General features: G+C 45.6%; 1 protein-coding gene across 1 annotated transcript; it reads right to left on the bottom strand.

The window, feature by feature from the left end:
* Nucleotides 1-1,594: 1,594 nt before the first annotated feature.
* cldn19 (claudin 19) lies at nucleotides 1,595-20,791 on the bottom strand. The gene is made up of 5 exons (XM_083660847.1): nucleotides 19,921-20,791; nucleotides 10,726-10,890; nucleotides 9,679-9,763; nucleotides 8,668-8,814; nucleotides 1,595-2,570 (listed from the first exon to the last, which is right to left on the bottom strand). The coding sequence occupies exons 1-5, from the start codon at nucleotides 20,141-20,143 to the stop codon at nucleotides 2,522-2,524; spliced, it is 669 nt and encodes a 222-aa protein (XP_083516973.1). The 5' UTR covers nucleotides 20,144-20,791; the 3' UTR covers nucleotides 1,595-2,521.
* Between the last annotated feature and the right edge of the window lie 6,124 nt (nucleotides 20,792-26,915).

Below are 26,915 nucleotides of genomic sequence, written 5' to 3' on the forward strand. Positions count from 1 at the left end.
ATTGAGGATGGCTTTTTGTGTACTTGTACTCTTTTCAGTAGTTTTTAAAATCAGTAATTTTACTTTTACTTAAGAAAATTGTTGTTACATTTAAATGGCTTCAAAGTACAGAGTAAAATACATCCAAAGTTTCCCCAGGTTTTCTATGAACTGTGCACCAAAAACTGTTGACCGAGCGCTAACTGCCAGTGTTGCCAATTTGTTTCTAAGGACAGTAACTGTTGGCTCAAAAATTCACTAGAAGTCGCCAGATGACATCATCACGATGCAGGGAGGGGGGGCTATACGCTGTTTGTGGGAGGGGGGGCTGTGTGTGGGAGGGGGGCTATACGCTGTGTGTGGGGAGCACTGTGATTATCAGACCTCTCTGGAAAGTACCAACACTTCACCAGAACTTGAACGATTAATGAGAACGAGAATCCATTGGCGCTTAATCACAAAAGGAGATTAAAACGGATGAGTGCATTAGAAAACACCACTGCAGACGTCAGTCCAACTGAAACCCCATCGGATTTGATTTAAGTTGATGAACTTGAAGAAAATAAGAAAAAGTTTGAGCTATATGCAGTATGCTTTTGTACTTTCTATTGCATATAGGAGAGATAATATACCCCCCCCCCCCCCTCTCGAAAAAAACAAGTAACTTTTACTCTGAGTACATTTTAAATTAGCTACTTTTTTATTTTACTCAAGTAGATTTTTTTTTACACCAGTAATTTAACTTCTAATTTCATCCAAGTAACAGTACTTGAGTAGTTTTTTTTTGGGGGGGGGGGCGGGGGGGGGGGGGGGGGGGTGTGGGTTGGGTGTGTGGGTGTAGGGGGGTACTCTTTCCCCCCCTTGCTCAACAGTGACCGCCGACTTTTTCTCAGCTCCCCGTTCCATCAGAGAATTCCCCATTCATTTTCTCCATAGATGTTTCAACAAATCTTTATATAAAGAGTTTTACGCCTGGAACCAAGCCAACCAGCCACCTACTGAATCATGAGTGACCATAAAACATTTCACTTGGAGCCAAAACAACAACAACAACAGCAAAAGCGCGGGGAAAAAATATATATTTTCGATTCCCCCCCCCCCCCCTCGGGTTTTTTTTTGTTTATTGCTCCAAGTTAAATGTTTTATGGTCACTCATGATTCAGTGGGTGGCTGGTTGGCTTGGTTCCAGGCTTAAAACTCTTTATATAAGGATTTTTCGATACAGCCACTGTTGAGCTCTACTCCCATCTCACGATTTGTCAAATGTTTTATAGTTCATAATCATAATTCAACAAAACATCAAATTCTGTGTTCCCAGCTGAAGCAGTGGTGTGCGTGTTCACTTTGCGAGTATGCCTCTGAGAATGTGCCACACTCCACTGAAGCAGAAGTGGAATTCCACATCTGCAATTATGGAACAACAGGGTGCAAAATAAGTATTTGAGGTGGAAGAGAGGAAGGGGGGGGGGTGAGGTGGAAGAGAGGAAGAGGGGGGGGGGTGGAAGAGAGGAAGAGGGGGGGGGGGTGAAAGTCAGGCAAGGGTGAACAGTTAGGAAAAATCTGACACAGCATTGATTCACAGCCAACGCCAATTTTTTTTTTGTCTCTGTTTACTTTATTCTAAAAGAAACAGACATGGGTATACTGTAAATGAGATGATACACAACATTGAGGAGGTAAATATTAGAGAAAGGAATGGCATGGTAAATAAATGTAGGCGTCAGAAGGACATTTGAACCGATTACACTCGGCAAACTGGCATTCCTTAGTACAGGACTTGAACAGGAGAGACAGCACACAGTACAGTACATCCTCCTCCAGAGTCAATAATACGACAATTCTCTCATTCACACAAAATCATATTGGCACTTAAAAACAAAAGGAATGTATTCGGCATATCCTCAATCCAGGCTACTCGTGAATAGGCACACAGCTTGTTTACAAGGTGTGGCGTTAGGCATCGTGTTGAAGATCTATGTCTGTTCAGAAGTGATGCTGTACAGTAGCTACACATGCATTTCCACATATCCAACAGAATGCAGACGTGATATATGCAATACAATAGAAAAAGGCATAACTGCTTGCAGAGGAACTACGGACACGCATCCCTCAGACGGGACGGGACACTATTGGAATCCATGTGGTCAAAAACATACATTGTGCACAAACATGTGTTATAAGGCACTGTAGTAAAACATTGTGTAGTCAAATAAAAAAAAAGAAGAAGAATAGAAATACACCTGGGCATTTTAACATGTTATAGAAAACATACCCTGAATGACTGTCTCTCGCAAAGACAACAAAACAGACAAGACAGCGAATAGCCAAATATATCCAAATATAATCAGAAACAACACATTTCATATCACCTCTCCAAACCATTTCCCTACGAACTATAACAAAGACTTTGTTGGTGCAACTTCTTCACTTTACGTGTAATCGCGTCTGTTTGTCTGTTTTGATTTTCTCGGCGAGACGTTTTTTTTTTTGTCTGTTGCCAGAATCTAAACCATGGTAAAAAGGACCAGAAGATTCTCCCAAACTACAAGTACTGCTCCCTTTTCTCTGGTGGGGTACTTTTAACATTTGCTCTGCAATTCAAAAGGGGAAAAAAAAAACATGTTTCAGTCAACGTATATACGGCACAGTCATATATCACCGAGAACAAAGCAAACTCCCAGAAAAGCACATCTACACAGAAAAAACCCAGAAGTCATAGGATATAAGTGAAATCATAAAACGATGTGGTGATGTCTTTCAACTCGTGTACAGGTAACGTTTGGTCAATAGTGGGACAGAGGGGGTGGAGGGGATGGGGGGGTTTGACGGGCAGTCTAGCAGAGGGTTCAAGGGTTAAAGGTGACCCCTTTAAAACCATCTGACCGTACAACCGTTAAGAGTCCATCATGTTTACAGACAAGGCTCAGTGGGTGGGGCGATATGCAGTGTTGGGAGTAACTAGTTACTAAGTAACTAGTTACTGTAACTTAACTACCTTTTTCAGTAACTAGTAATCTAACTAATTACTTTTTCAAATTCAGTAACTCAGTTACAGTTGCTAAAATAGTAACTGGGCTAGTTACTAGTTACTTTAGGACATGAAAATAACGGACAACTTCAGAGGATTACCCAGTTTCTGATCCTCAGACCTAGTCCGGGGAGAGAGCTGCAGCCAGAGCCACAGAGGCTAAGGACCTTGATAGGCTATAAGCCTGCCCAATAAGCGAATGTTCAATGCCACACTGTGGCACAGCAACACTAACATAATGTGTGCGTTAATAACAATCGAAGCGGGCTTTTAAAAGTAACGCAAAAGTTACTTTCCCTAGTAACTAATTACTTTGAAGTAACTGGTAACTTTAAAGTAATTAAATTACCTTTTGAGAGAAGTAACTAGTAACTGTAACTAATTACCAATTTTCAGTAACTTTCCCAACACTGGCGATATGGGAGGAGGCAAGACATCTTAGTTTCCCACCACCACAACAACAACAACAACAACAACAACAACAAACGATAAGGTGCAGACATACTTAGGATAGGCAAGGGGGAGGGGGGGGGGGGCATGTGCATATTCTATTGCAGGGGTCCAAATTGTGAGAGGTCTTAGGAGGTAAAAAGAGTGGGGGGGGGGGGGAGAGAGACAGGTGGGAAGTCGGACAGTCCTCGATAAAAAGGCGGGGGCTGATCAGTCGGGGAAACTAGTTTCACTCAACAACTCTGCCCTGAATTAGAGGAGAGAAGAAGAAGAGTCAGAGAAGAACAGGATTAGCGGACGGACAGGTGAGGGGGAAATCAAAGACCACATCAAGACCACCTCTCTGTAGGGGCGTCACGATACACTAATTTCACGATACGATACGATACACGATATTGGGTTCACGATAACGATACGATACGATATTTTAACAATATTTTTTTTAACAAAAGTAAATAATTATTTTTATGTATTTATTTATCATTTATTTAACCATGTGAGTCCTGTTGAAATCGAAACCTCTTTTCAAGGGAGCCCTGGGAAAATACTGGAAAAATAGTCTTTCATTTGAAATACACAAAATACAAAACAAATGCTGTTTTTGGAAATTGTTATTATAATAACTAGAAAACAACATGGAAGATAATGCTTCTCTTTGCAATAGAATGTGTCACACTGTCACAAACTAAATGTTTGTTGCATGGTGAAAGAAAAATAAAGTATACAATCTATTTCTTAAATAACGCATGCTGAATGGTCCCTAAACTTATGTAATCTTATGTACCCCTTGAGCTGTTTTGCCATGCCAGTAGTAGTCTACCCCCTCACTCATGCGTGTTGATTCTGCTAAATTTGTTCTATTATTATTCAGGAGCAAAAAAAAAAAAAAAAAAATTACGATATCATTTTTTTCTGACGATATCGATATCGTGACGTTTCGATATCGCGATATATCGTGCGACGAAATATCGTGACACCCCTACCTCTCTGTGATTCTCACAACAGCCCGAGGTGCATGTTACTGTTAGTGAGCCCACGGGCCGCTTGATGAGGTGTGTGTTAGTGAGCCCGTTTGATGAGCGGGAACGTTAAGAGTGCAAAGTGGAAGGAGGAGGAGGAGGAGGAGGAGGAGGAGGAGGAGGAGGAGGTGGAGGAGGAGGAGGAGGAGGAGGAGGAGGAGGAGGAGGAGGAGGAGGAGGAGGAGGAAGGGGGGGGGATGCTACATGTCGGCTGGCCAATAAACAATACAAGTGGGAGATATTACATGCTGCACAGAAACATTAGTAAATGCGATTGGCAGAGGTTGAATGCTCATTGGCTGGTGATGGTTACAGGTCAGAGGAAGGTGAGGAATATAATGAGCTACAGCACTATCATGCCATTCATGAGGTAAGACATGTGTGATTTTTCTGCCTTAGTTGTTGTTTCTCTCATCATTTGGAAACATCTGCTAATTAAATGTACATTTTCTTTTCTTTGGACATAGCGCTACAGGTGCTTTTTATCTTTTCTTTGGACATAGCGCTACAGGTGCTTTTTATCTTTTCTTTGGACATAGCACTACAGGTTATTCTTATCTTTTCTTTGGACATAGCACTACAGGTGGTTTTTATCCTGCTTGTTGTTGGGGAACCATTGACAGCAGTGGTGCTCAACCGGGGGTGCGGGAATCACGAGGGGTTCCAGGGGCTCCCCAGCAAATTAATGAATTGTGAAACCCCACCATTATTTCATTTACAAGAAGTTAACACAATTAGAGAATGTAGAAGAATGGTTGTTTTGGTCTTAGTCTCTCTACCTGCAATAAATAGTCATGGAATTCTGAATAAAATCATATTTAACAATAAAAAATATTCCCAGATTTGGGTGCGAGAAACAAAATCTCATCAAAAGGGAGTCCGTGACCCTATGTGGACTAGTACATTAGGGTCCTTGATATGAAAAGGATTGAGAATCAGTGATTTACAGCACAGCTGCTACTGACAGGCCTGTGACGTCCCCCTTTCTTTAAAGGGGATAAAGAATGTCCCATAAAGAACTGCACCCCCCACTCTGAGAATAATGGAACACTCCACAACAAGCATCTACTGAGAAGAGAGGCCGTATGACTGGGAAATGGGGGGGTGGGGGAGCAGGGAGCAATTCTAAGAAAGTTAATGGCTTTATTATCTGGAACAGTGATGGACCAGCTCTTTCAACTCTCTTTCAACTACTCTTTCAATGAAGGTATGGTAAAGTGGACACGTCAAGGGGCCACTCAAGAGCCAATTTAAAACTACTAGGACTACTGAGTTTTGCGGGCTCTTAACATGGTAAACGTGGGTAAATTAAAAATATATATATGCTGTGCTGGAATATATTGGAATTCATGGTTGGTCTAGTCTCGCTAGCCAGCCTCTCTTCCTTTCCGTCAGAGAGTCTGGCGTCGCAGGTTTCCATTGTGGGATTGCGAAAAAAAATGCTCTGTTTGGGTTAACCAATCAGCCTCGTCTTGGGCGGTGCTTAGCGTTAGTGCCCTTGGAAAATAGTTTCGGGGTGGAACTTGTGCCGAGCAGGCCTTCTTTATTGCACAATCCAAATTTTCTTCAAAACTTGCCATTTTCAGCGTGTAGCAACGAGTTAGCCTGTAGGTTTCTGCCGTTAGCTTTCTACGCTAGCTAGTTAGCGTTCGGCGGGAGCATTACAGCGACACACATGGGAGCGGAAGCCGCTCTGATTGACATGGCCGGAGCCAATGAACAGAGCCTGCAAGCGGGGGAGCGGATATCCTGCTGCCACCAAAACAGCCGCTCGAATGGGAGAGCAGCTTTAGAGCAGGGGCGGGCTGATCCCCGTTGCCTGTTTCCACGGCGCCAGACTCTCTGACGGAAAGGAAAAGAGGCTGGCTAGCGAGACTATGGTTGGTCTGTCGTGGTTTGTGGTCGTCTGGAGTCACTGTATATGGAATAAATCACACAGAGTCTACCGCAACAAAGTCAAATGCAATGAGGTTTATATTTTAATTACAGTGCCATACTAGCTCATATGGCCCTCTATAAAGTAATCGCTCTACTGTATTAGTGGTTTATAGTTTGTGATCCCCAGTTGGATTACAGTTCTGTGAGAAGTACATTAAATATATTTGAACTGCAGATCATTATTCAAAATACATAATTACTTTGGTTCAACAAAAAGATTATGAAAAACATTATACAGTCTATGAGTTTTGAATGAAGGTGTTAGTTAATGGAGCATGAGATGGTGCATCTCCCCTTTTTCTTAGTGTTGAGTAAAATGGTGAAATGGTCATTAACAGCATGCATACACCTTTAACTGACAATTCTCCACTGTTGCAGTTCAGTTAGTGTGTTGATGTGCAGACAAGTGACTGTTGTCCACAGGGCTACATCAGAACAGCCTAACTATCTTCAGCTGTTACAAAATGGCTCCCTAAGGCCGTGATCACTACGGCTATTTTATGCTTTGTGTATGTTATTTTAAATAATCAAACGTTTTGGAGAAATTCCATAGCTGGTTAGATAGATGTTAAAGGAACACTCTGCCGATTTTCAACCAGCTTTGTATCATTAGAACATCAGTAGTATATCAGAAAACTGTAAACTGTTTTGAAGTCTGTCATTTAATTTGACAGTTATTGAGTGTTAAAGTGTGGACCAGTGACATCACTGGTCCACACTAACTCAAATTAATAACTCATTAACTCAAATCAACTCTAGATGAATGATGAATAGTTTGACAGTTATTGAGAGTTGATTTGAGTTAATGAGTTATTAATTTGAGTTAGTGTCCACACTTTAACACGCAATAACTGTCAAATTAAATGAGAAATTGCTATGTTTTATGATGCCCAATTTTATTTTCAATGTTATGCCCCTTTGTTGCTTCAGTTATAGCTAGCTAACACTCATTAGATAGCTGCATAGCAACCTTTGAGCTCACTTCATTACTCACAGCTGCACTTGGGGGTTTGAGCAGCAGAAATCGGCGTCCTAGCTGATCACGGCCTGATTGACATGTTTTTTTCTTTCTGGATCAGACTGTATAAGGTAAGCTGTGTTCCTACTAGCAATAGCTTAACAATAGCTTAACATAGCGGAGGAGGAGCCCGCCATGAAGTATGCATGGTTTTCATGAAGTTGCTCGGGCTCACACAACTTAACTGCACCAGTGGATTGTGAAGAGACAAAGAGTAATGTGGAGGCAAGATGCAGCTCCAACCAGGAAGCACAGGACAGGCTAATTGTAGATTCTATTTCATACCGGCCAAACCTCGGGGTGTTCAATGAGTTTTGCCAATCTTCTAGCCTGCTGTAGCCTAGCCACACCTCATACTTTGCCTTTCAATTCACTTTAAAGTTAGTTTTGCCGTACCGATATTTGTATCACTAATAAAGTGTACAAACAGAGCAAGTGGCTGTTTGTAATGTTTTAGGGTCCAATTGAAGCAGCTGTAATGATTTTGAGGTTAAATAATGACTTTAAGGCACATGAAAGGCTCACAACACAAGCTATAAAAAAAATAAGTGAGCTAGATCACCATGATCTGCTCGATGTAGGCTGTCTGCTTACAAATAAGTTATGAAAGTTTGTACATTATCAGTAAAAGCTCTTGTATCCACAATATTACATTTGGTGGATAGTGTGTGTGCTATAGATACAGTCAGTCTGTGTGGGAATGCCCACAAAATGTTACTACGACTGGTGCGTGAGTGGCGTAAAAAAACCCCATAAAACTCAATGGGCTGACTCACCAAAGGACAGTGCTGCGGCTCTACACTACAGGATTTGGGATTCTAGAGCAGGTACATAGACGTCTGTTCAGATGTGCGTTTATTGCGGTGATTGGATCACCGATCCTGTCTGCCTGGGCTGGGCTAGCAGCTAAACGCTAACTATGCTGAATGGGGAGAACGGGAGGATTTACCCCACCCTGACCACGCCCACAGCCAGCTACCCCAGCGTCTATGACGAGACATTGACTCTATCTATGAGTGTATAAGTGTGTGTGTGTGTGTGTGTGTGTGTGTGTGTGTGTGTGTGTGTGTGTGTGTGTGTGTGTGTGTGCGTGCGTGTGTGTGCGCGCGTGCATGATAGTCTTTTTTATAGTCTTTTTTTAAGAGGCATAAACTGGCTAAAAAGGGGGTGGAGCCAAGCGTGTCCTCTGCTCTCTGTTTGGGTGGCTGCAGGAAGGGGGTGGGGTTTACACGTACTCCCTGGCTGTGGAAGGCTGTGATTGGCGGTAATATTGCTGCCCTCGCCTGTCATCAGTAGAGCAGGAACAGCACAGGAAGGAGCCACCCAGTACCGTCAGACTGGCCGCCGCCCATCCCACGAACAGGGCGGAGCCAAACTCATACCTGTACAGGACAGGGGGAGGAGAAAGACATAAGAAGACAAAGAAGAAGGGTGACAGGCATCAACAGGCAAGGTCACTATGACAAATGCTGCCTTAAAGGAACACTCCGCCCATTTTCAACCAGCTTTGTATCATTAGAACATCAGTGGTATATCAGAAAACTGTAAACTATTTTGAAGTCTGTCATTTAATTTGACAGTTATTGAGTGTTAAAGTGTGGACCAGTGACTAACTCAAATTAATAACTCATTAACTCAAATTAACTCTCAATAACTGTCAAACTAGATGAATGATGAATAGTTTGACAGTTATTGAGCGTTGATTTGAGTTAATTAGTTATTAATTTGAGTTAGTGTGGACCAGTGATGTCACAGGTCCACACTTTAACACTCAATAACTGTCAAATTAAATGACAGACTTCAAAACCGTTTACAGTTTTCTGATATGCTACTGATGTTCGAATGATACAAAGCTGGTTGAAAATGGGCGGAGTGTCCCTTTAAGAAATCAAGTGGCAGAGAGCTCTGAGTGATTATAGAAACATAACAATAAAGAATGTCAAACAGTACCATATAATAGAATAATAATACAGTAATTATTTCCATTTGACCATCAATTATTGACCTGCTCTTCATCCCCTAAACATCACATTATGGGCAACTTGAGTATGATACGCATGTAGTTACATTTTCTTCTTTGTTCATGTGCATTCGAAAAGCAATGACTTAGTAATTCCGACGGTACTTGAAGGCAGCAGTGTTCCGATTCAAAGCAAAGGCCAAAAAAGATGGCGGGTTTCGCACGAACATACACTTGTGGGACATTCCTCCTATTTTTCCACCGATAGCAGGCAAACTATACGTACCTGGCATTGAGCGGCGTATTTGGGTTGAAGAACTGATAGGACACCTGAGTGGCATACCAGGACACAGAGACCAGCGTACATAGACCTGAGGAGGGAGACGGTAATACGAGTGAATGAGTTCTCTGTTCAAGACTACAACACAGACATGCGGTTTCCCAAAAGAGATTGTTTTTCTCCCCCGGGCTCATGGCTCAATGTCTAATGTGTTCAAAATCACCACTTCCTGTTTACAGCAGGGATACTAATTACCCCGAACTGCCCCTGAAGACCCCTGGTGAGAGCTTCTGGCCAGAGGAATGCCAGACCGCTCTCTCGCTGAACGCGCTGATTGCAGAAGATACAAACAACCGCAAGTCTATATTGTCGGTCGCAAACTAAAAGCAAAGCCCCATTCATTTGATAGAGCACTGTGTAAACTCTTAACCCTAGAACACTAATGTCGGCTGATTTTCACCCGGACAATTGAATTCACGTGATTTTCATTGTCTTGCTGCTGTCTGAGGTGGGCGGGTCCTTAGGTACCTTCAGGATGCTCACTGACGTCATTGAATGTAGGTTTGTTTCCCTGCTCCCATTCATGGTTTTTTCTACCGGCTACGTGTTCGGGATTTTCACCCGACGTTAGTGATAGAGGGTCAAATATCTTTGGGTTAGGGTTAATGGTATTGTGGTGATTTTTTTTTTTTTTTCACCACACAAGTCCCATGAATTGGTGGACCGAAGGAGAAGTTGGGAGCTCCTGTTTTTTTTTGGGGGGGGGAGATTTTTTTATAGCGATTACCTCATTTTTCCCGAATTTGACATATTTTTTATAGTGTCCCCCATAATAAACTTTTTTGTGTTTTTTGTGATATTTCACATTTAAAAACAAAAGAAGAGTACCTCAATTTGCCATGTATTGTTGTACTTTAAGATATTTTGATGAGAAGTATGTTTTATGGGGTATATTGCATCGGGTGAAATACACCCGACGTTAGTGATGGTGTGACTTTAAATCACGTTAGTGTTCTAGGGTTAAGATGACCCACAGGAGTGCAGAGATCTCACCTGCGAGCAGGAAGAGGGCTCCCCCGGACACAGCGATGCGGGTCTTAGTGACGGGGTTGTTGTCTCCCACCTTAGTGCACTTCATGCCCACCACGCTGACGATGATGCCGATGAAGCCCATCAGCACTGACACCACCATGAGGGCGCGGCATGTCTGGATGTGGACTGGACAGAGGAGGAGGAGGAGGACAGAGCAGACAGGAAGGTGGGTGATAAGGACAGAAGATAGGAGAGAACGTGAGAGAGGACAAAGAGATAGGACAGACAAAAGACCAAAAGAAAATGCATTTTAGTATCACATGGAATGCCATCCTTGGAGATGAAATAACATAATCATTGTAAGGGAATGACGCTACATAAAACATGCGGGATTGACGGGGCGACCACATGCATTTATGACACTCCACCACTGTCCTGGTTTTCCAGGGCAGGGTAATTGCAGCTTCATCCCAGAGGTAATTTGGCCAGCTCCGGGGAAACCAAGACTTAAAGCATTCCCCAGATCTTCTCCAGATCATTCCACAGTGGTTTTGCTCCTCAGAAATCTAATGTGTGCGCCCACATAGGCCTCAGCACACACATAACTCAGTGGGAGAGACATATTTACACATATTTACACACACACACACACACACATACGATACACAAATGTACGCAGCCATGCGCACACATCGACGCACACAGGCAGTGACTGTAGGTGGAGCAGACACAGATCAAAAACACACAACTGTCTCTCACATGGAGCAGCTGTAGGAGGGCCTGCTTTACATGTTTCACACAGTGGGGTTACTGTGGCTCTGTCACAAAGCAAGATTGTCTTCCGGGGGCTGTCGCCACAGCGATCAGACATTACTGCCTCAAACACCACCCGTTCATGCTAGCTCTGTCGCCACGGCGATCAGACATTACTGCCTCAAACACCACCCGTTCATGCTAGCTCTGTCGCCACGGCGATCAGACATTACTGCCTCAAACACCACCCGTTCATGCTAGCTCTGTCGCCACAGCGATCAGACATTACTGCCTCAAACACCACCCGTTCATGCTAGCTCTGTCGCCACGGCGATCAGACATTACTGCCTCAAACACCACCCGTTCATGCTAGCTCTGTCGCCACGGCGATCAGACATTACTGCCTCAAACACCACCCGTTCATGCTAGCTCTGTCGCCACGGCGATCAGACATTACTGCCTCAAACACCACCCGTTCATGCTAGCTCTATCGCCACGGCGATCAGACATTACTGCCTCAAACACCACCCGTTCATGCTAGCTCTGTCGCCACGGCGATCAGACATTACTGCCTCAAACACCACCCGTTCGTGCTAGCACTGTCGCCACGGCGATCAGACATTACTGCCTCAAACACCACCCGTTCATGCCAGCTCTGTCGCCACGGCGATCAGACATTACTGCCTTAAACACCACCCGTTCATGCTAGCTCTGTCGCCACGGCGATCAGACATTACTGCCTCAAACACCACCCGTTCATGCTAGCTCTGTCGTCACGGCGATCAGACATTACTGCCTCAAACACCACCCGTTCATGCTAGCTCTGTCGTCACGGCGATCAGACATTACTGCCTCAAACACCACCCGTTCATGCTAGCTCTGTCGTCACGGCGATCAGACATTACTGCCTCAAACACCACCCGTTCATGCTAGCTCTGTCGTCACGGCGATCAGACATTACTGCCTCAAACACCACCCGTTCATGCTAGCTCTGTCGCCACGGCGATCAGACATTACTGCCTCAAACACCACCCGTTCATGCTAGCTCTGTCGCCACGGCGATCAGACATTACTGCCTCAAACACCACCCGTTCATGCTAGCTCTGTCGCCACGGCGATCAGACATTACTGCCTCAAACACCACCCGTTCGTGCTAGCACTGTCGCCACGGCGATCAGACATTACTGCCTCAAACACCACCCGTTCATGCCAGCTCTGTCGCCACGGCGATCAGACATTACTGCCTTAAACACCACCCGTTCATGCTAGCTCTGTCGCCACGGCGATCAGACATTACTGCCTCAAACACCACCCGTTCATGCTAGCTCTGTCGTCACGGCGATCAGACATTACTGCCTTAAACACCACCCGTTCATGCTAGCTCTGTCGTCACGGCGATCAGACATTACTGCCTCAAACACCACCCGTTCATGCTAGCTCTGTCGTCACGGCGATCAGACATTACTGCCTCAAACACCACCCGTTCATGCTAGCTCTGTCGCCACGGCGATCAGACATTACTGCCTCAAACACCACCCGTTCATGTTAGCTCTGTCGCCACGGCGATCAGACATTACTGCCTCAAACACCACCCGTTCATGCTAGCTCTGTCGTCACGGCGATCAGACATTACTGCCTCAAACACCACCCGTTCATGCTAGCTCTGTCGTCACGGCGATCAGACATTACTGCCTTAAACACCACCCGTTCATGTTAGGTCTGTCGCCACGGCGATCAGACATTACTGCCTTAAACACCACCCGTTCATGCTAGCTCTGTCGCCACGGCGATCAGACATTACTGCCTTAAACACCACCCGTTCATGATAGCTCTGTCGGCACGGCGATCAGACATTACTGCCTTAAACACCACCCGTTCATGCTAGCTCTGTCGCCACAGCGATCAGACATTACTGCCTTAAACACCACCCGTTCATGCTAGCTCTGTCGCCACAGCGATCAGACATTACTGCCTCAAACACCACCCGTTCATGCTAGCTCTGTCGCCACGGCGATCAGACATTACTGCCTTAAACACCACCCGTTCATGCTAGCGCAAAGCTAAGCGTTTACTGATCACTTCAAAATACTGGTGGAGTATTGCTTATTTACCACATGAAAATGTCGATACACCATGTCTGACATCTGACATAAGCTGACAAATTGGTGGTGAGCGAGAGCCAAACACAACACAGACAACAGCAACAAATAACAATGGCTTCAAGTGTAAGCCACAGTGCTATAGAGAGCTCCAGGGATGACGTATTTTTGTAGGCTGAATGCGGAAGTCCCGAACTTCCTGGTTCTACACTGTTTCTGTCTATGGGATTTTTGAATGGGTTTTTGGCGCGATGCTTCAAATAATGTCTGTGGGCAACGCAAGTTTAATCAAACGCGAACCAAGGTTCAGCGGGATAATCTTCACACATGAGGACCACTTTCATGAGTTTTGTAGCGTAAATGCAAGCCCTAGAAGTAAAATGCTCGAGCTAAGCTAATCCAGAACTGTCGCATAGGCTTCCACGTCACGTCAGCACTCAACCTGGACTGTTGTTGGCTGTGAGCACTGATTACCCCGGGCTGAACGGGGCTGAACCAGGTGAGGGAAAGAGAATTTCCGTGTTCGCCCTTTGAAGTGGTGACGTTATTGACGTATATATCCTCATCGACTCAAAAGTGTAGTCTCATTTAGCCGTTTGCTAGCTAGCCGTCCTTTTAACGGCACGTAAAAGCTTCAAAACTCATAAAAGTGGTCCTCGTGTGTGAAGATGATATTACTAAACACTGGTTCGCGTTTGATTAAGCCAGCGTTGCTCAGAGAGATTATTAGAAGCATCGCGCCAAAAACCCATTCAAAACTCCCATAGGCGAAAACTGTGAAGAACCAGGGCTGTTAGCATCGATGATTTCCGGACTCGTTCCTGGAGCTCTCTATACACTACAGGAGAGAAGCACTAATCAGACAAAGTAAGTCAAAACCACAAACAAAACACTGCACACTATAGAATAGAATAGAATAGAATTATGACTATTTGGTCGTACAAGAAAAAAAATGTCACTTCAAATGCAGTTGTTGAGCAATAGGTTGTCTGGAAAGCTAAAGTCATCATATGTCATTGTGACAGAAATACACACACCATCATTCATAGCTTGGGCGAGCACCGTTTGAGAAGGCGATCTGAAGGAGCTCATGATGGGTTTCGGGGGGATGGAACAATCTTTGAAGTCTGATTTATGAGTCCAGGGTTCTGTTCTGTTTGATGGATGATTTTAATGGCCTTCAACAGAGAGAGGTTTGATTTTTCTCTTCTTTCATCCACTCTGGCCATTCTTCTTCTCTTCTTCTTCTGAGAGAGTGTGTGTGGGGGGGCTTAGCCAGGCCGGCGCTAAATGACACCCTTCTGACGGGTTCGCCCGGTGACAAACCCCAAAGGGTGTCCCAGGGCCACCGGGGTGAAGGAGAGGCTAGTAGAGAAGGGAGGTGGGTGTGAGGATGGGCTCGCCCACTAGGCTCTGTGTCTTCCCAGTGCCAAGGTTGGCAGTGCCAGCCACAAGCTTTCAATGAGTTTGTGTGCTCATATATGTGTGTGTGTCTGTGTGTGTGTGTGTGTGTGTGTGTGTGTGCGTGCGCGTGTGTGTGTGTGTGCGTGCGTGTGTGTGTGTGTGCCCGTGTGTGTGCGTGCGTGTGTGTGTGTGCGTGCGTGCGCGCGTGTGTGTGTGTGGGCACTGTAAGGTCCTATTGTAGGGTCGCTCGTGACTCTTTCATACGTAATATCTGTTTGCCCGCTTAAAAACTAGAAAACAAAACCTATATTTTACCCATAGTTTCACTTCAAAGTTAAGCTGAAAGAAAGCACGAGCACACTAACATGTTGTCCTCTGTAATATAGAGTCTATAGTATTACCACACTTATTCAGTTGACAATCATAGAATTTCCTGAACCAATCCCTTTAGTGAGTTAATTTGAAGTGTACAGGAGGTGGTAACCCCAGTATAACTTAAAGGAACACTCTGCCCATTTTCAACCAGCTTTGTATCATTAGAACATCAGTAGTATATCAGAAAACTGTAAACTGTTTTGAAGTCTGTCATTTAATTTGACAGTTATTGGGTGTTAAAGTGTGGACCAGTGACATCACTGGTCCACACTAACTCAAATTAATAACTCATTAACTCAAATCAACTCTCAATAACTGTCAAACTATTCATCATTCATCTAGTTTGACAGTTATTGAGAGGCATTAGACACAGAGAGAGAGAAGGGAGGGGGGAGGACAATGTGTGCCTGTGGGAAGCGACGGGACCATCCCAAGGCGAGCACATAGCTGCTGCTATCCCCTCTGGTGACCTCATCACGGGGCAGAGACAATAAGAAGGCTGGGAGGTCACACCATCTCATCTGCTGATGTGGGTAGGAAGCCTCCGACTCGTACTGTTTGTAACACAGATAGTAAACCCACACTGATATACAGTAGATCTGCCATAGCGGTGAATCTCATGAATACGTACAGTGTTAATTTAAGTGTTGATTTTTCATTTTTGAGACTTGGGGATGTAACAACGTTTTACCGCGACATCGAGGAACCACGATTATCATACCATAAGCTTTCCCTGTACAATGCGCCACACACACACACACCGACAAATAAGTTCATAACGGAGGACCCTTGTGTAAACATTCTCATCTTTCAGTTTTTTCTTCAATGCAAAATATTTTTGTTTTTTTTCCCGATGGGCCATAGTACGTAAACACGCGCAAACCTTTAAGACCACGGTGCCACAAAACTATCTAAAGTGTTAAATAAACTCAGATATTTTTTTACTCTAAGTTAAATCGAGGATTTTGCTGAGCACAGTCTCCTGATCTCCTGTACCTCAAACTAAATTCAGCAAGCAGAATCCCTCATATACTTCTACATTAAGATCCATTACAGAACCTGACACAAAGTTTCCAAGCTAGAGGAAATAACTTGAATCCCCGCTTCTGTGAATACATTATGGACCATCAGCAAAACCATTCAAAGTGTACATGTAACCTACATGTGTTGACAGTCCGCACTGGGAATCGAACTTGCAACCTCTGGCATGGGAGGCGGACAGTCTAGCGAGCAGGTTAAAGGCATACGGCACTAGCTTCCGTCGCGAGAGCGTCTCTTGAGGTCTCGGAAAGTCAGGTTGACTCACTGCACAGCACGGCCACTGGCTTCTGTTACACTCACCCCCCTAAAACTCACCCCCATCCGGGTCACGGCACCAATGTAACCTGCCTTGTGTCGTCGCTAAAACCCATATGAGCACTAGCATCTATCACTAGAGGATCTCTTAAGCTGCCTTCCTATAAGAAGCCATCTTCTACACTATTCTCTCACTGTGAGGTGGAGCAGAGAAAGGTTGGCAGTAAGTAAAGTTTAAAGGTCAAAGTTTAAACAATTTGAACTTTGAGAGCAGCGCACGGTGGCAACTTCGAGCATAGTTAGCGGAGAGGGAGAGAGAGGAGAGGGAGAGACTGAGGGAGAGGGAGAGAGAGGAGAGGGAGAGACTGAGGGAGAGGGAGAGAGACTGAGGGAGAGAGAGGGGGGGGGAGAGACTGAGGGAGAGAGAGAGAGGGGGGGAGAGAGAGACTGAGGGAGAGAGAGGGGGGGGGGGAGAGAGACTGAGGGAGAGAGAGAGGGGGGGGAGAGACTGAGGGAGAGAGAGAGGGGGGGAGAGAGAGACTGAGGGAGAGAGAGAGGGGGGGGGAGAGACTGAGGGAGGGAGAGAGAGAGGGAGACATTGCGCATGCGCCAATAGGGCAGGCGAGGCCACGCAGCAGCCGAGCCGCGGGCGAGGCTGCGCAGCGGGCGAGCTGCGTATGCGAGCTGCAGGCCGCAGCAGACGAGCCTAGGAATGGAGTGTGCATAGCGCGCGCGCGAGATGCCTAGTAAAGTATACCGTACTTTCAACATGAACACCTACAGTGCACCAGGCTCTGATGCCACGTCTCCAGCCCTGAAAAACACAGACAAGAACTGTCCTTTCAGCACCACCATCCGCACAATAACAACCAACTCCCCCAACCAACCATGTAATGTGCTGATGATCATCATCTCTCCTTTTTGACCAATGTGTTCAGTAAACCTGCAAGGAGAAGATCCAGCAGTTTCCACTACAGTTGCTTGGCTGCCTCAGTTAGAGCCCAGCACAGTCTGGTGAACAATTACACCAACCATCACATGCTGCCCCTGCTGCGAATGTAACCAGGCAGGAGAGTTCACTCCATCACATGCTGCCCCTGCTGCGAATGTAACCAGGCAGGAGAGTTCACTCCCAATTCAGCTCCGTGTTACTGATGGTCCACCTGCTGGATCAAACCAACACCAGAGGGGCTGTTCGGTGGGGGTCCGGTGCCTTGCTCAGAAACATCCAAGCAGATGCAATACCAGGCCTTTACCATCTTGCAATCAGTGCTGGGAATTGTACCAACAACTCTGTCATCATTAGCTACTCCCGAGGACCTCCGGGTCAACACAGTAGCGCGGAATCATTCCCTAGCTGTCCTATAAGTTTGACAAAGTTGTATTAGCCGCTGCTGTGTGTTTTAATGGAAAAGCTTTGTGTTTGAAATCTCAACACTCACTGGGTGTGTTAGTGGAACAATGTGCGCGTGTGGGGAAGACAGAGCGCATTCTGGGAATATCTCTGGTGTTTGGCTCAACAACTGCCCTTTTCTTCTCCAAACAACCCCTATTCATCCGCAAGGACAATACGCTGTTCTTATGGCTGCGATGAGCCAAAGGAGATGGCCTGTCCAGCGCCTGCACCCCTCACTCGCACCCGACGCCACAGCAAATGTTTTCATACGGGCCCTAATGAGTCAAAGCCAAAGGCAGCGAAATGTTTGCAAAGTTGCCCCGTTTGTTGCTCCGAGGCCAGTTGTGTCACACCGGGGGTAATCGGGTGCGTCGAGTCTTAACGGACGACAAACCGCAGAGAAAAACAGAGAAACTCAAAGAGCAAAGCTTTCAATTGTTTGCTTGGAAATTGCTTTTGACCGAGCCCACCCCCCCGTAGTCTTTAATTTGAAAGCCTAATAGGATGATTTAGGGCAGACAGTAGATGGATGGATTCGTATAATCTGTGTGCCATTAATTATGAGTCAGTAGGTCCTACTTACAGATCGGAGATGACAGGAAGCTCATATTCCGAGCTAATTTATGTCGGAATCCCACATTCCTTAATCCCCCCCCCCCTTTACCCCCACCCCCCCCCTCCCTCCCTCCTCACACATTCAGTCTAATGATGTTTTCCAGTTGAGACGTGCGAACAGCAACATTTTAACTGAGATTTATGCTTCTCAATTGAATGTGTCCCAGATAGAAGGGGATTTGCGAGTTGTTTTTCCTTCTGTTTCTGCTGCTGATCCGTACAATGTGGGCCAACCACAACAGCCCTTTTAACTCAAACAATAACACAGATAGTCCATTGTGAACTTTCTCATTTGTGAAAGACGGCTCTCTCTCTCTTGTGCAACAAATGTCTCTGTTATCACGGGCAGATGAATTATACATTATCACCACCACATCACATCACAGACATACGAAAAAATAACAGAAAATCATCAATATCAAAGAAATAATATAGGGGCAGCCAGGAAAGACAAGTCAACATACGGTATAAGAAAGAAGTTATTACGAATAAAGTTAAAGAATGAAGTAGAGTGTGGTAAAAATAAACTGGCAAAACTTTACTGGAGGTGCACTGTGACGCATCACAAGATGGTTGTAAGCCCATTAGAGCGGTGGTTCTCAAAGTGGGGTCCGCGGACCCGCAGGGGTCCTTCTTGAGGGGGTTCCAGGGGGTTCCCCAGCAAAAAGGGGAATCATTTATTTTCACTATAATCCGATCAATAAGTAGCAAAATGACAGAATGTATGACAATTTCTGTCATAAAACATTTATAAAAACAAAAATGTTAACAGATGGGGGACCCTGGCACAAAATCTATCAAATGGGGGGGGGGGTCTAATTTGTGGCACTTTATGGGTCCTTGAAGTGGGAGGGAGAAAAAGTTTGAGAACCTCTGCATTCGAGGCATACCGGTAGATCAACCTTTTCCACAATAGAATAAATCAGACAAACACCACTGCAAACAAACATTCAATTTAACACATTTCATGAACTACACAGTTACACAGTTGCCCCATAAAGTAATCAACCCCTTAAGGTTTTTGCATGAGTATGTGTATTAGGTCTATATTGTGCTCTGATGATTAAATCTCAGGCACTCGCATGCTTATAATGCACTTATAATGCGCTTACAATGCGCTTATAAGCACCACTTAAAGGGTTACCACTTTAGTAGGACTTTCACTGAAGAAACAACCGGTCCGAGACTCTGAGTGAGCGACGGCCAGAGAAAAGGTCAAAAAGCACAAGTCACAAGTTAGCGGCGTGAAGTTTGTGTGTGGAGCCACGTTGTACTCACTGTCCAGCGAGAGCATGGAGTCAAAGATCTTGCACTGCACCTGTCCCGTGCTCTGCGACGCACAGCTCATCCACAGGCCCTCGTACAGACCCACGGCCGTGATGATGGCGTCGCCGGCGTACGACGACTGCTTCCACTGGGGCAAGGCGGTGGTGGAGATGATGCCTATCCAGCCGCCCAACGCCAGGAAATAACCCAACAACTGGAGACCCGAATTGGCCATTATTACCTAGTCCTCTCTCTCTCTCTCTCTCTCTCTCCCTCTACTATGATATCTGCTCTCGCTCACTTTCTCTCCCTGTTTCACTCGCAGTCGCAGCAGCTTCTGGGTGGGTGGGTGGGTGGGTGACCCTTTTTGTGTCGTCCCTTCTCTCGACGGCGCGTCTCCACGGGAAACACCTGTAGCAACTCCTGGCAAGGCGCTTTGGCACGTTTCTCCTTTTCTCTTCACTATCTGGTCGCTCTGAGCATCTCCCTCACTCTGTCTCTGCTTCAACTCTCGTCCGGAGATGTCTCCTCTGTCTCTGTCTCTTGTTTGTCTCTATAGAACTATTTTCCTTCTCTCGCCGCGTTCTCCCAGGGTCTGCTGTGGACCCAGGCTGTACCCGTCTGAAGTCCTGGGTGTCTGTGGGGGGCTTGGGTCAAAGAGGGCTTTGCGGTTCAGTTCATCAAGCTCCGTCCCTGGGCTGCCTCACACTCTGCATGGCTTCTTCCAGTTCTCTCTCTCTCTCACACTCTCTCTTACTCTCTCTCTCTCTCTCTCTTACTCTCTCTCTCTCTTACTCTCTCTCTTACTCTCTCTCTCTCTCTCTCTCTCTCTCTCTCTCTCTCTCTCTCTCTCTGCTGCTCACTTTCCTTCCCCCCCACCACTACAGTCTTTCCATCTGCTCCGGCTCAAGTGGCTGAATGAGGAGTAGAAGGGAAGAAAGAAAAGTAAAACACACACAAAAAACATATGAACACAAAAAAAGCCCTTAACGAGCCTGACCACAAAGGGATGGGGTAAAGGGCCGGCTTGCCATTGGGCGGCTCTGCGTTGTGGGAACGCCCACTGGGAGGGGAGAGGAGGGAAGAGCCGGCTGGCTGGCTGGGAAAATGAAGATTGTTTCAAACAGAGAGAGAAACAGGAGTAGGTGAGGAGAGAAAACAGCATTATAGGTAAAAGCCAAGAAGAGAAACCTTCAAACGACGTGGGATTTGGATCCTGATGCGTCGACTTTTCAAAGTTTCGCCGCCCTCGTCCCCTCTCCTGGAGCGTTTGGTGGTAAAGTGCAACAAACAAAACAGGCGTAAATCAGCGTCTAAACAATGCCCGGCTGAAAAGGACGTGTCACACCCGGACGGGCACACGGGGAATTATGGGCCCGCCGTGGCGAGGCTCAGTCATCGCCATGGAAACCTCAACAAATGAATCGTCTGGAGGAGGAGAGGGAGAGGGGAAAGTGAGAGAGTTCACCGTGCATCCTCATGAGCCGTAAATGCAGACACACTCCGGGCTTTTGTGTCTGGTGTAGGGCTGTCACTTTTTCCCAAAATAAAGTTTGAACGAACTTTAATTGCCCGAAATTCGTTCGAATATATTCGAAGTTTTTTGGTTAATTAAAAAAAAAAAAAAAAAAAAAAAAAAAATTCAGTCCAGGCCACCGGGCATCAGCCCGACGTGTTAGCTTGGACACTCACAGTCACAACACTGCCTCACAAACTTGGCTGCATCCAACTCGAGACAACTTTTCAGACCCTGGAGACAATCTTTCTCAGAAGAGACTAACGCGACAAATCTGGAGACTTTTTCTGACATGGGATTAACATTACCAGCAAGCAGCAGTTGGTTAATTTTGGTTCATAAAAAAAAAAAAAAAAAAAAATCGAACAGTCAATTTACATATCGAACACGAACCCCTCCCCCACATTCGAAGTTGCATTCGAATTTCGAATGAAAAGTGACAGCCCTAGTCTGGTGGAGAGAGTGCTGCAAACCCCGGGAGAGTCACTGTTTCCCCACATTGCACAGAACTCATCCGCTTATACTTTCAATTCACTTCAGTCTAATTCAGCAATTCCATTCTTGCCAATTAGCCTGCTGACATCTCAGAGACGGGAGCGTTTTCTCACATCTGTAAGAGGCATGTCTCACCCCCCCCCCCCCCCCCCCCCCCTGCACACACACATGTTCTTGCCTATCCCCTCTTTCAAAGACTGCGAGCCTGCCTGGGTAAAGCCTAATGAACCGTGCTGCTTTGGTGGACTTCCATTTCTCTCTCCACTTTTCCTTCGTCTCACTTGATTTCTTGCGCTTTGTGTCTTTGGTTACTAAGCCCCCCCCCCCGCTGCCAAATCAACCTTGAACTTTCGCTTCAACTTGATCGACCTCATAACATAAACGAAAACACCAGAACATGTGAACACGCATGTGACCTCACTTATCCGAGCGCCAAGCGTGTCTTTGAAACACCCCCATATATGGACGCCGGCACTCAGAATGGAGGCCATAATCCATACATGAGGGTTTACCTGGGTTTGGAACTCTCCCTTTCTCCTCCACTATACCTTCAATCTATATACAGTATGTCCCCATCACACACCCGTCCACCACGCCTATTCTCTGGCTGGCTGAAGAGATGGGAGTGGGTCGGTCGTGTGAATGGTAACCATGCTGTGTTCAGGTCCATGGTGTCTGATCAGGGGCTTGATGTTCGGGAGGAGGAGGGGGGTGAGTTGCGGTCAGAGTATGGAGGTCAGCTGAGACCGAGAGGAAAGCAGAAACAGAGATGAAAGAGAAGCAAAACAAGTCAAGCTCAGGTGCCAAGACGGCGGTGGGTGGGTTTTAGGCTGGGGGGAGGTCTTTCTGGTTTTGAATCATAACAACACGCTCCAATTGGAGGGCTACTGCAGGAGGCCAACAGTTCCACAAAAGTGTGAAATGAGCAGTGTTGGGCAAGTTACTTTAAAAATGTAATATACTACATATTACTAGTTACTTTCATTTGAAAGTAATAAGTTACTTTACAATATTACTTTCTGTGTAAAGTAACTCGTTACTTATTACACTACTTTTGCATTACTTTTACCAAAACAACAGCAGCAGCAGAAAGACATCGCTGCCCCAGAACCATCCCGATTTTTTTTTCAACCGCCTTGAAGTCAGTGTAAACAATCCAAAATTCTAAATTTTATTCTTTTCCTCCAAAATTCTAAATTTTATTCTTTTCCTTTGTTATTGTCATCGGTAGTGGTTATTTGCATAAAAACACACAATTTGATTAGGAAATTATTGTATCTTCTTTTAAATATGTGCTTTGATTTAATCAAATGTAACTCAATTTGTAACTTGAGTTACTTGACAAAGTAACTGGTATAATATTACTGAAATCCTATAAGTAATAAGTTATATTACTGAGTTACTGCTAAAAGTAATATATTACATGTAATAAGTTAGTTTTGTAATGAGTTACCCCCAACACTGGAAATGAGCACGAACTATCTGCTACAAGTAGATTGCATGTAGTTGACAAATACTGTGATGGCTCCTCCTCCACCACAAAAGGATTAGGCTCTGCTGTGGCCAAACTGATCCGTTGGAAAATGGACAGAATTATTGATGGATTTCTGTCCGTTGTGTTGTTTGTTTTGGAACGTCAATGCTCGCCGGTAAAAAAACAAACAAACAAACAAAAACAGTGGGAACGTCTCCGTCTATTTGCTAAATGGATGGTGACAAATCCACCCATCCAGAAAAAGTTGAACTGGGTTGAAGTTTCTGTCCGTCAAAATGGATGGAAATGTGCCAGAGACAGATGTGTCGGCGCTGTCCGGACAATGTGCCAGAGACAGATGTGTCAGCGCTGTCCGGACAATGTGCCAGAGACAGATGTGTCGGCGCTGTCCGGACAATGTGCCAGAGACAGATGTGTCGGCGCTGTCCGGACAATGTGCCAGAGACAGATGTGTCGGCGCTGTCCGGACAATGTGCCAGAGACAGATGTGTCGGCGCTGTCCGGACAATGTGCCAGAGACAGATGTGTCGGCGCTGTCCGGACAATGTGCCAGAGACAATGTGACAGCTGTAACAAAAACACAATTTAGACCGTTTTCATAATAAATGTGCTTCTGTCTATAGGCCACAAAGAGGATCTGGTCCCATGCAGAACTGATTTCACCAAGTAACAGTTGTTCCTGGACCAACATTTCTTCCTAGTATGGTCCGGGAAAACCCCACCCCGAACTCATTTGATTGGTCGCCGCAATTGCTTCTTCCTGAAAATGTGTGGCAAGTAAAAAAGATGTGGTTAAGATTAGGGTTAGGGTTTTCTTATCTAACCACAACCAGACCCAAACCCTAACCCTGACCACGTTGTTGTACTTGCCGAAACCTAATGTCTAAGCCTAATGTTTTATAAAAAATGTGTGTGGTTCGACCGGGAGTCAAAACCCAGCTCTCAGAGTGGAAGGCACGCACCTTATATCCATTTAGCCATAGGACCGAGCTCGCTAACAGCTGCACTTTTTTCACACCCTAACCCTTAACCCTTAACCTAACCCTTAACACCCTAATCTAACCAAAAAAAAATCCTTGCCGTCCGTTTTAAGGAAGAAGCAATTGCGGCGACCAATCAAATGAGTTCGGGGGCGGGGTTTCCCCAGCCCATACTAGGAAGAAATGTTGGTCCAGGAACAACTGTTACTTGGTGAAATCAGATGGTGCGTGGTGCCGCAGTGAGCCATCTTATATATATATATATATATATATATATATATATATATATATATATATATATATATATATATATTTTATTAGAAATAAACCTTCAGTTAAGGGGAGTTCTGAGTTCAAGGTAAATGTACAGTATCCCCCCAGCATTCATACCCTTCTAAATTCCACTGTGCTATTTCAGTGTCAAACTACTGCCTGTTTCTCGTCGTGTCTCCCTCCTCATGTTGGGGAAATCCTTTCATGAAGGGGAAGCAGACAGTATTTCTCTCACTTTTCCTGCATGGATCAGGTGATTTGCATTTTAAAACTGGCTGTTCCTCTCTCGAAACTTCTACAGACTAGGTTGCTGCAACTGCTTGATGAAAAACCCCCAAAACAGTAGGAAGCCACTGTTGATTCTGGGTAAAAGAAATGGATACAACTGCAATGAATGATAAACTAGACCTTCACAGCAATATACTGTAGGTAATTCATGATAAACTAGACCTTTACAGCAATAGAGTTCCAGTGTTTGCATTCTGAAGAAAATCCTCTTCTAATAAAGAGAATTGAGCTTATGCTGCTGAACCTGTTACAATTCGGGGAAAGTTAATCACCTGCTTCCTCCAAACTTCCCATGTGTGCCGTTCCCGGCCTGACCTGCCCTCGCCCGTGTGGATACCCCCCGTTCACTATTCTCAGCTCTTATCTTTTTGGATTCGACTTCCCCTCAAACAGGAAAGCAGTAAAAGCGGTTAGCACAATCTCATAGCCACGCACACACAATTAAGGCATCAGCGGGCCTATCAGATTAGCCAGCGTTGTCAGGGTTACCGCGAGGCACATGTGGACATATAAACAGTATTGGGAGAATTATGTAACACTACAGTGCCGGGGTGGGTTAGCCTCGCGCTGAACTACCTCAGAGATTATTGAATGAAGTGGTTTTATTTTATTTTAATGCAGACTATCGTGTCAACCAAATTTGCAGTCATATCCCTGGAGGATAGGCGATATACAGTAATTGATATAGCATGCAAATATCCATGTATGAGTTATGAGAATTCCCTGAGACTGTAGTGCTCTTCAATAAATCACATTTACGTCAAAGCCTTTCCTGTGAGTGTTTTTCGCCCGGACAGAGCCCACATTAGAAGGTCACGTCTGAATGGATGCTAACTAAGCACGGAAATGAATAATGTATGTCTGCGTCCCGAGGAGAGCTCCTCTGGCCGAGCTCAAGCACCCCTGAAGAGACTGTTGGCTCCGCTCATTACGCCGTTGAACGCTGCTTCTTTCACCCTAATGTAGTAGACAGCAACATCAAGTGCTGCGGGACTTACAAAAAAACGTCACACAGAAATTTGTGAACCCGCATTTTGAGGCTTGAATGGTTGGCGAGGTCGTTGTTGTTCACTGATGTCCTAATTGCCTTGATTACATCATTTTGGAAGCTGTCCAAAATCGACTTTGTGAAACTATGGGAGGCAGCACTTTCCAAGAATGTTCCAAAGTCTTGGACATCTAATGACACAGAGAGGCAGCGCCTTCTGCGAACCCTTTCATCCCGGTGTTGTTGTCTAAACGCACTCGTCGACCAGCGGCCTGGCTCCAGCTCGGCCGCTGAGGTCAGCTCCTTCTGCTGACGTTGGTCATGAAGCGTGCGAGTGCCTGGACGTCATGGGAAGGATTGCAGGAGTCCCTCCCTTATTCCATCCCATCTCCCACCTCTCTATCCGTTGACCCTCAGACCCACTTATCCCCCCCGCCCCACACCACCTAAAGTCCTGTTCCCGTCTCTCCATTTGCTGTGCTCCTCTTCCTTCCCTCTCCGGACTCCTCAGCCACGGAGCCATGGTTCAGTGGGCACCCTCCACCGTTCCCTCTCTCCATTCGCCTCTCCCCACCTCTCACCTCTCTCCATCTCCCCACATTTTCCAGACCCCTGCAGCACTAAGCTGAGCTTAGGAGTCAGCTGAGCTGATCAAAGACCAGAGCCATGTAGTGGCTAACAAGAGAGGAGAGTTCCCAACGACACAGGACCTCCCAGGGGCTTCCACTGCCATAGACCTACTGTAACTAGAATGGGCATTAAGGCTACATCGTCACTAGGCCCTTTTGCATGAACGGAGCAGAATATGATTCCGTCCACACTCGTCCTACTCTCTCCATCCATACAGCAACCCTGAAAGCTACCATTCACCTACACTGGGCATGCGTCTGCCTGCCGTGCATGACAGCAAGCTGGGTGTTTAGTGTATATAAGAATTTTATTTATTTGATTTTTCTTACTTGATGCTACTCG

Source organism: Poromitra crassiceps (genome assembly GCF_964638095.1).
Source record: "Poromitra crassiceps genome assembly, chromosome: 25".
NCBI classification, from domain to species: domain Eukaryota; kingdom Metazoa; phylum Chordata; class Actinopteri; order Beryciformes; family Melamphaidae; genus Poromitra; species Poromitra crassiceps.

What these genes read in the sequence shown, in the direction of transcription:
- cldn19 (XM_083660847.1), bottom strand. Translation starts at nt 20,143, where the DNA reads ATGGCCAATTCGGGTCTCCAGTTGTTGGGTTATTTCCTGGCGTTGGGC. An exon ending in AGCCCTCTTCCTGCTCGCAG is followed by an intron (nt 9,764 to 10,725) that starts GTGAGATCTCTG and finishes CTCCCTCCTCAG; the next exon opens with GTCTATGTACGCTGGTCTCT. An exon ending in AATACGCCGCTCAATGCCAG is followed by an intron (nt 8,815 to 9,678) that starts GTACGTATAGTT and finishes TGTCCTGTACAG; the next exon opens with GTATGAGTTTGGCTCCGCCC.